The sequence below is a fragment of the Lipophrys pholis genome, assembly GCF_963383615.2.
Source record: "Lipophrys pholis genome assembly, chromosome: 12".
NCBI classification, from domain to species: Eukaryota; Metazoa; Chordata; class Actinopteri; order Blenniiformes; family Blenniidae; genus Lipophrys; species Lipophrys pholis.
In genome coordinates this window covers 9,780,846-9,790,845 of record NC_137641.1, presented here as the reverse complement: position 1 = coordinate 9,790,845, position 10,000 = coordinate 9,780,846, and the positions used below count along the sequence as shown (strand labels likewise).

The following is a 10,000-nucleotide window of genomic DNA, read 5'->3' as shown; positions in this document are numbered from 1 at the left end:
CATTCAGCTTACAAAGAATTATTGTACATGCTTGCACTGAAACATTTTCTCACAAAAATGTTTACATGTTCTGTAAAAGAAAAAGACATAGGCAGAAGCCGAGGCTTATTTTTTTGCAAATCCTGTACAATCCATAAAACATCTCCGAAGACCAGTACAACGAAAAAAGAAAAGAAAAAACATTCACTCAAAGTTATTCTTCATCATTGCACATGTCAGTCATTTTACATTGTAATCCTGAATTATTGCATCTTTAATGTTTTCTTTTTTGAAACTCAGAGATCGACACAATTTCAAATGATCACGTCAGAACTTTTCACATTAATGGTCAACCTCCACACTCCTCCAACCACCACACCTCCAACGGCACAGTGGAAGTACAACAAGAACTAGAAGGAGAAGCATTAATACTACAATTTTTTCATATTTTATCGTCAAACTTTTGGTGAATGACTGCATTGCAAATTCAGGATTTTCTTCTAAGGCTCAACCTGCATAACCATCCCACGTTTTCAAAATGAAATACAGATTTACTCTCCACATGCACACAGTGCACAATATTGGAAAAATCTGTATTTTCCCTCACACATCCTCTGGACACTGCCCAATCTGCTGAAGGAGGAAAACTTATATTGACAAATTTCCAACTCCACGCCATAATGGTTCTGCCCAGGATCAATCACAACCCTGGGGTGTGACCTAAGGTGCTGCGTGGTCCATTAACACTGTGTGTGTTGATGGGCAAGACGGGGTCCCAGCAGAGGGCTGAATGAGTATGAACTGTGCCTGTGGGGTGGGTGGGGTGTTACCGGAGGCGATGTAGTGTGGGTCCAGCCCGCCTGGCCGGAGAGCGACAGGGTGGGAAGGTGTAGCCGGCAGCTCCCCAGCAAGGAGAGCACCCGGAGCGTACGGAGTCGAGGGTCCAGAAAGGCTCCCGGGAAGAAGACTGACCACGGCAAACTCGGTGTCTACCCCGGCACGGCCACATGCCAGCTGCCAGAGAGAGTCGCCCAGAGGAAGGCCTGGGGACAAGACTGCAAACGTCGGTGACGGGTCCCCCGCCCCCCCCAGGGACCCCAAAGCACCAGGGACGTACACAAGGTTTCTTTCCTGTCCGTCTTCAGCACCTATTCTGTATACATTTCTCCATTTTTGTTTGACAGCAGCATTTTGTCTGGAAGACTCATCATCATTTCTCAGTTTTAGCATTTCATTAGAATAAGCTCGTCTGGAATAAAACTTTTTATTTTCTCTGTATGTTTGGTTTGAAGCATACTTCTCCCACTCTCTCTTTTTTTGATTGTCCATTCTGACATAATGCTTTTCTGAGGCCTACAACCTTCTGATCAGCTTTCTTCTCTCCTTAATATTACGCTTTGACAGTTTCTCAGCGAATTCTTTTTGCAGACTAACCTTGGTTGCACTTGTGCGACTCTGTGACTTTGATTCATCCACTAAAGGAGTGACAACAGACTGTGTGTTTGGCGTGAGCAGACCTGCTGTGCCTGCGCTGTGAAACATCACAGGTTTGAGCTCGTAGACGTCGGTGGATGAGACGCCCAGCAGCTCACAGCAGCACAGGAGCCTTTCCACCAGGCCACAGAGATGTGGGAATGTCACCATCACAGCAGTACCAGTTTCACCAGACTCCGTGAGTGAACCATCCCCTCTCCTGGCGTGTGGATCAAAGAAGCCAAACCTGCCACTTGCAGTCCTAAACACTGCAATACACAAGCTGGCCATGAACAGCAAAGCAGACTGCACATCACCTTCCAAACAGTCCAGTCTGGTGGCCAGCGGGAGGAAGGTCTCCACAGCCTCAGGTGCTGGGTCTGCAAAGCTGCCATACAGAGAATGCTCACCGGTGGCCAAATCCCTGATACCAACAGCGGCGTGCCTCTTAAGAGCTTGTTGATATAAAACATTACCTTTACCCAGGACAAGGTCGAGGTCTGCTTTTGTGAGGTTTTCATTCTCATGAAGGAAAGCCAGAAATGTTAGGGAGTTAGATGCACACCGTTTGTTTCCTTCTCTACCAAATCCTTCACAGTCCTGACTGCGGGATGCACAGATGCGAGTCTCAGGGGGCTGATCTGCTGAGGTCAAGTTGTCGTTGTAACGTCCAGTCACCGTGACGTCTCCGCTCACATCTTTGACATCATGTTCACCGGGAGGCAGCAACACATCTGCCACGTTCTCACAGGGATTGCCAGAACCTTCAGCCGACTCAGGCAGAAAGTTCAAAATATAAAACAGTGTCCAAATATAAAACAACACAATCAATAACAATTGACAGCCCTCATGTTATCTAAATCTACATGCACACAGCCTTAAGTATAAATCTAACATGTGCAAAGCACACGAGGTAATTTATTATTTACAGGTGCGTCATAGATGTATGTCGAGTACACTAAAAATTTGTAACAACTGATCCCTGCTAAATGAACTGTTGTAACAGTGTGTGAACAATCAAGCATTACTATTATGAGAAGTTTCTCAACAGCACATTCCATTAAAAACAGACTCAGGATCACTTTGAACCTGAAGAAACTTGAGGCATTCATGCTCATGGGCACTGAGGAAGAAATCCTCATGTCTTCGGAAAATGATAGTCATAAGAAAAGTTGCAGAGACCAGTGCACTGCTGAGGGTTTATTAATGTTTAGGGTCGGTCATGTTTCTTTGAAAAACAGATGATAGTGTCATAAGAAAGTTAATTTTTAAATTCTATATAATGTGTAAGATGCCAAGGGCAGCAACATTATGAATCTAATATTTTATGTTTTTGTTTCATTTTTAAGGTTTGGATATCTGTAAACACTTATTTGAAATATAGATTCTGAAATTGAATTGTATAATGGTGCACTTGTGTTGAACTAAATTCTCATTATGAAGCGACCCTTACTTGCAATGAAATGGAAATATTTTCAAAAAAGACACTGAATTACCAGGCTTTACAGAATAACACTAGGAACTTCACATTTGTAATGTCAAATGAGCGGTATGGACAGGTTTCCTGTCTGTTCGTGCAGCTAAACAAAACATGCCCGCCTTCTCTGATTTCTGATCTATTATGCCTCAAGTGTGTTGTTTACAGTCAGGGAAAGTCCAAAATGGCGGATCCAGTAGTACCTTAGTAGCGCAAAGCCAGTGAGCAACTAGCTCGCCATTGTTAAAGAAAATAACACCATTTATTGAAATGCACACTTAGTCGGGGCAGGGGTCCACCGTTACTATCACAGCACGAGCAGCTCGTGAGCTGACAAGGAGCTACTGTCACTCACACGAAAGCGAGCTTCAGCTTTCCGGGGAGAGGTGGACGTAGTCCCGTTACCACGGAGCGAACAGCGGGGAGCTGCGAGGCGGTCAGTAGTAGATGTGGAACCGGGTTCGAAACGAGGCGCGTGGGAGCAGGATTCAATGTGTGAGCTGAACAGTGTTAAACTGAACGGGGTAAACAGGCGCGTGTTGATGACGTTTATCATGACGTCGAGTGCAGCGCCCGTACGCATATGCACACACGTGATTGGAAGGTGTTTTCCTTCTTCTTCTTTTGAGTTTAACGGCAGTTTGTACCCGTGAAGTTGCGTTACCGCCATCTGCTGGTTCTAGCTATCAATGTTATTTCCACTGCTCCTCAATGAACCCGTTGCCTACACCACTATCTCCTTAACTCCTCCTCCTTCCATCCCTTCTCTCCTTAATCCCTCCATCATATTTCTTCTGTCACTCCTATACTTCCTGCAGCTCACCAGCACATGCTCCACTGTTTCTGACTCTTGACACAAACTGCAATTGCCTGTTGGATGTCTCCCTATTATATATTTCGTACTATTTAAGTAGATATGCCCAATTCTTAACCTTGTAAAGAAGGTCTATTCTTCCCTACTGCCTCTTCCTTTCCTCATCCCTCCCACGCTATTTTAAATATTGAACAGATGTAATTCCTCTTCCTCTTGGCCTTGGCTTTCTTGGCCAGCCTGTCAGCCCTCTCATCACCCACAACACCCACATGAGCAGGAACCCACATAAAGAAAACTTCATTTCCCTGCTTGTTAGCCTCTGAATATCCGCCATTTCTTCACACAGTAGGTCCTGTCTGCTGCATGACATCCCCAATTAGAGGCTCTTCAATACCAATACTGAATCACTGCACACCAATGCCTTCCTTGCATATACATATGTCTGTCTGTTTGTCTGTCTGTCTGTCTGTCTGCCTGTCTGTCTGTCTGTATGTACACATACATACATACATCCATACATACATCCATCTATCCATACATACATACATACAGAGAGGGAGAGAGAGAGAGAGAGAGAGAGAGAGAGAGAGAGAGAGAGAGAGAGAGAGAGAGAGAGAGAGAGAGTGTGTCATGCCAGCCTTCAGTATATCTACTGCAGCTTGTAGTGGTCAAGCGCTCCTGCAAGGGGCGCTGTGAGTCACACACCTGGTTCCAGCGTGTCTGAAGTGGCCTGGACGGGCAGAAGAAGAGAGCTGTTATGGTAGTGGTGGGCTCACAGAGGGAATATAACTCTTTTATATTTCTGTTTTAGTAATTAAGTTAACATTCAGGAGGACAAGTCACTGTACAAGCCACCTAGCCTTCTTCGTTGGCAAACCTCTGGATTCGCCTTTTCACATCTGCCGTGTTCGAGGAAAGCGGAGCTTTGTGAGTGTTATGCGTCTCCTACGCTAGGCTATGTGGTTAGCATATATTATCCACAAAGTGTCTCACCGGGGGCATTACCGGGTTATTACTGTTGGGGAACCGATGCTGTTATCGTGTGCTGTCACAAATAAATACTCGTTTTTTTTGCTTGGAAGCATCACTGCTAATTAGGCTAGGTAATGTTCGCTACGTCATTTACTGTAAACATCCCCTCCGCCCGCCCACACACACACACACACACACACACACACACACACACACACACACACACACACACACACACACACACACACACACACACACACACACACACCCATACACACCCATAGGGCCTCCGCTCCACGTATCCTGTCTGGAAAGGAATAGACCCTGTAGGTATGGATGGATGTTAGATGGAGGAATAGATGCTTTAGGTATAGATGTAGTTATTGTTGTGCTTGCCTCCTTAAGAGGCGAGGCGCAATGATTACTATGCTGTTACTATTATTATTATTGTTATTATTATTATTATTATTATTATTATTAGACCTAGTAACAGGCCGTTTTGTTCTGTATGTTTGACACCCATGCATTTCATGTTATGCATTGTCTCTATTGTGAGTCATTTATGTCTTTTTCAGTATGTTGTTGTGGTTTTTAGATGTCAGATCTCATCATTACCTGTTGTTTTCTCATTAAACTCATCATCTTCTCCCTGACTAAGAACCGAAGATCATTTAGAGGTTAAAAAATATATTTTCTGTTTTTCACGAGTCAGATGAGACTGAATTCTGTTTATTCGACAATATCATGTTGTGCACAGATAAAGTGTTTAATGAGCTGTGCATTCAGCAGTCAGTGTGATCGTTGGCTCTCTGTCTGCATGGTGCTGGTCCATCGGCAGGTCAGAACCGCAGGAGGCAGCCGCTGGCCGCACTCAGGATGCCTCTGTTCTTCAAGAAGAAGAAGCCCAGTGGGGACAATAGAAAGAGGCTGGAGTACCAGCTGTGCAGGGTAAGGCCACTGCCTCTCTGTGTCATCTGGATTATAATTTACCTTTATTAACCCGTGTGACTCATCTGTCAGCCTCCAAATTGTTGCACATATCTTTTATACTATCTTCTCCGTGGACTCAACCAACCACTCATAACGGGCAAATCAGGGATCAGCTCCTCACTATAAAAACATGTTCTTCCCAAAGGGTTTTCAGTGGGAGCTACCTTTATGAGCATCGCTTATTATGACATATTATTGCCGCTTTCTGTCAGACTTTCCACATATCAGATGCTCTAATTCTTTATCTGCTGTTTTTGATGATGTAGTCAAGGGCAGGAAAAATCCAAGAAACTCATCTGTCATTTGCAGTCGGACATAGACAAAGGTCAACAGAAGTTAAAGATCTCCTATTATCCAGCTTTTACATGGGTCTCCATGGTCCAAAAGCATTGTATTCAAAGTTTATTACCCCAAATTCAGCTTTTCCTTGATTTTCATCCATTTGCATATTGGATCATAAAAGCTGCATTCAGAATCTGCTGTGTCAGTGTGAGCTGGACTGGCTCCGCCCACACATGCCCATCTTGGGAAGAGGAGGCAGTACCTTCGCTCATGGTGCCATGTGCCAGAGCAGAGCTGCCTTATTGTGGGAGAGTCAAAGGGAGGGGCTACCTTGATTGGGATTGGCTAAATCCCTAATGACATTATACAGTATAGGGCACGGGTCTAAAACTCAGATCCTGGAGGGCCGCAGCCCTGGAAGACATGCAGGACTCCGGCCCTCCAGGATCTGAGTTTGAGACCTCTGATATAGGGTTTGATTTCTGATTTGCTCTTTGGAGCAACACACTTTTTTAAAACTGAAACAAGGCAAGGAGAGATATGACAGACTTTCTTCACTTTTGGGGCGTCTTTCCAGGTATGGGGACGAATATTACTGTTGGAAAACCATTAGAAAGTGAATTTTCTATGTATGGTATGACCCCTTTTATGGCGTAGTGGTTTGCACTCTTGTCTCACAGAGAGAATATTATGGGTTCAAATCCAGCCCGGGACCGTTCTGTGTGGAGTTTGCATGTTCTTCTTCTTCTTCTTCTTTGGATAATTATGTGTTTTAATAACTTGGTACAGGCAATAAAGGCAAGACAACCTGCCAATTCCAGTTCATCATAAATTCTTGTTTCAAGTTTCACTCCATAATTTCTCATGTGAAAAGAAAGAATATTACAAACCAATTGTTAATGTTCTTTTAAATTCTTCTTTTAGTCCAAGGAAGCAGGTGCAGACGACATCCTGGACATCTCCGCCTGTGAGCTGTCTGAGGTCAGTATGCACCGGCTGTAAGCCTCATTGATTCCTCCAAGTGGCACCTCGGTGTGGGAACTCTTACAGTAAACCTAATCCTGAGAGTAAAGACATCCCATTTGTTCTGCTGCAGGTCCCATCGAGTGCCTTTTCCATCTGCAAAGTGCTGCAGAAGAAGGTAAGAGTGCAACACACACCATGGACTTGATGTGTTCACTATTTCTGTCTAGAGTCTCTGTGTTGGTCTGTGCCATCATTTTCCAATGATGATGTCACGATGAAGCGCGATAAAGTGTGTAAATCAGCCATAAATCTGTTTGAGTTAAAATGAAGAGGTTCCTGGTGATTAATTTGAAATAAGATTAGTAATAATAAGGAAAACTTTCAGAGAGCATCAATATTTAGCACATTACGACTGAGTATTTTAAACATTGTGCTGAAATACATTGTATCTGTAAAGGTCGAGGCTCTTTGCTCACTGCAGTTCTCTGAAGGTTAGCGTTTAGCGTTTAGCATTGTCCTTGCACCATGTATTCAGACTCTTCCGGAAACTTCTTGAAGCCTTTAAACCTTCAGTAAGTGAAGTGAAGCAGATGTTTGATTGGACCACAGGTCTGAAGCCTTTATGATCCAAAGAGATGGTTCTACTGATCGAAAGGCAAAAAAATGTGCCGGAACCTGCAAAACATGTTTTAAATAAAGATATCGCGGCTTATGAACTCGAGCATCACAAGGTTTTGGTGTGTACCAAAACTGTTGTTGCATTTCTGACACTTTTAGGATGTTTGATGAAGAGTAAACACTCAGATGTGTCCTGTGTTTGTCTGCCTCAGGTCTTCATCCTCCATAACAACGAGCTGAGAACTCTGCTGCCCAAAGGATGTGACATCTGCAGTCTGTCCACCTTAAAGGTGAAGCTGGCACATCCAGACACACACAGGCAGCCACAGAATCCAAGGAATTCAAAGATCACATTTCTCTTGTGGCATTGTCAAATGATTCCTGATAGCGTCTGTCTCCGGCACCGTTCATATTCACAAAGGTATTTTAATGTCCAGTTACTACTTTATTTATTCATGCAGCACTCAGTATGTGATGTAATACTGAGTTAAGTTTGGTTGTTTACTGAAGAAAGTAGTCAACACCCGACGAGCGAGTGAGAGAGAGTAAAGACTTTATTATCATAGTGCTTTTAATGCAGTTTACATGACTGGTCACATTCACACGTTCACACACATACACATGCTTCACATGCTCTGCTCTGACCTTATCAGTCAGACATCCTGCAGCTCTACAGAACTCTGGCCTATACACACACACACACACCTTACTGACACTGTGTCTCCGTCTGCAGGTTTTGGACCTGCACGAGAACAAACTCACCTCGCTGCCCGAGGACATCGGGAAGCTGGCCACCCTGCAGGTGAAGCCCGCCTGAACGCCGCTCTGCTTCCCACAGATGGAGCACGAGGCGCTTGTCCTCATCAAATCCATGTGCTCTCTGTCTGTCAGATCCTCAATGTGGAGAAGAACCGCTTGGCGACCCTGCCGGAGTCCATCCGGGACCTGCGGCTCCTGCAGACTCTCAATCTGAAAGGTACCGAGTTTCCTGTGTGACGGCGCACAGGTGAAGAAGTTACATGACACTCAGTGTGTGTGTGTGTGTGTGTGTGTGTGTGTGTGTGTGTGTGTGTGTGTGTGTGTTAGGGAACTCCCTGAGCGAGCTGCCCTCCTCCGTGGGTTCTCTGAGCAGCCTGAGGACTTTGGACCTAAGTGACAACCACATCCAGCAGCTTCCCAAAGCCATCGCCTACATACGCACCTTAGAGGTCTGCATCTGCACATTTTGTTGTATAGTTTTATATTTTAGTTTCATTGTTGGAAGAACTCAAAATATTTTTTTAAAATCTTGATGGTTTCTTTCCTTGTTTTCTGGACTCATGAACTTTTAATGAGTATTGGTTTGATTTAATTGTTCTGACATAATGAAACACAAGGATGAGGTGTAAAAACAATTTTCTTAAAAATATTGTAAGTGCAAGAGGCTCCATTAGGTGTCCATTATGCACCATAAATCACACGTTCAGTGGTTATACCATGATCAACACCTGCTGAACTGCTTTAAATAATGCTATGTTACATATTTATCCAATCAGATGGAGTCCTGCTGCACTAGAGTTCCCTTGATTATTTGAAACGTGGTGATCAAAATGACTAAAGTCAACAAACTGCTTCACTTCTGAAATGCTGCTGCTGGAAACTGCAGACGCACCACAAACACAAAGACATTTTGAACTATGGTTCACCACACAGCTTTCTTGGAGCCTTTACTCCACTGGAGTACTGGAGACATTTTCACCAATCGCTTGGTTTAGTTGAATTCTTCCGGTTTCTTTCTTCTGTCGCCTCTCTGGCTCATTTGAAATTAGTGGGTTCTTCTCTGGGTTTCATGTCAATGCGTGATGCCAAGACATGACCATATTCTGCTTATTGTCAAATCAGTTGAAAACTTCTCAGTCAGTGGAGGAGGAAATTATCGCAGTTATAATGTTCCTGGTTGGCTCTTCTGTTGGGTCAGAGGGAAACACGTCTGAGATTGGAGTGTCCACAGCCGTTCTTCAGATATTAGGAGCAGAACGGGGTGTGTTCCATAAGTAACCAGCAGATTATCTTCACAATTACCAAGAAAGTGAAACAAAGGAACCAACGTATGACCCATAACTGCAACAGAGAACGATTCATTACCCCAGACCAAGTTAAAACCAGGAGATGATGAGGACTCTCGCAACACTGTGGAAATGCTTCAATACCTCATATCTTGAACTGAGTCCTGTTGTTTACTTCTTCGCTCTTACGGCAAAGGGGCTTCTCTACAATACAGAAGATATTATTCGACAAGAACAATTTTTAACTTCTCCATCAGCATCCTCAAAACTAAAATCACATCCTTGGTGCAGCTCACTGATCCCCAGTTCTCTGTTTCTGCATGTTGATGACAGACTGTGTGTCTGTGCTGTTGACAGAGTTTCACTCTGGACGCCGCCATGATG

The 10,000-nt window shown here is 44.1% G+C and overlaps 1 protein-coding gene across 3 annotated transcripts in view; it reads left to right on the top strand.

Annotated features, from left to right (window-relative positions):
* The first annotated feature begins 4,465 nt into the window (after positions 1–4,465).
* lrsam1 (leucine rich repeat and sterile alpha motif containing 1) overlaps positions 4,466–10,000 on the top strand; it is a 17,782-nt gene continuing 12,247 nt past the window's right edge. Inside the window, exons 1-9 of one of the 3 annotated variants that reach the window (XM_080476978.1) lie at positions 4,466–4,670; positions 5,554–5,663; positions 6,912–6,968; positions 7,084–7,128; positions 7,784–7,861; positions 8,305–8,373; positions 8,463–8,547; positions 8,658–8,779; positions 9,974–10,000. The exon at positions 9,974–10,000 is cut by the window's right edge and continues 64 nt beyond it. In XM_080476978.1, the coding sequence (XP_080333104.1) occupies positions 5,592–5,663; positions 6,912–6,968; positions 7,084–7,128; positions 7,784–7,861; positions 8,305–8,373; positions 8,463–8,547; positions 8,658–8,779; positions 9,974–10,000 (555 nt within the window). In that variant the 5' untranslated portion in view covers positions 4,466–4,670; positions 5,554–5,591. The remainder of the gene's footprint in view (positions 4,671–5,553; positions 5,664–6,911; positions 6,969–7,083; positions 7,129–7,783; positions 7,862–8,304; positions 8,374–8,462; positions 8,548–8,657; positions 8,780–9,973) is intronic. The other 2 variants (XM_080476979.1, XM_080476980.1) reach the window with 2 other exon arrangements.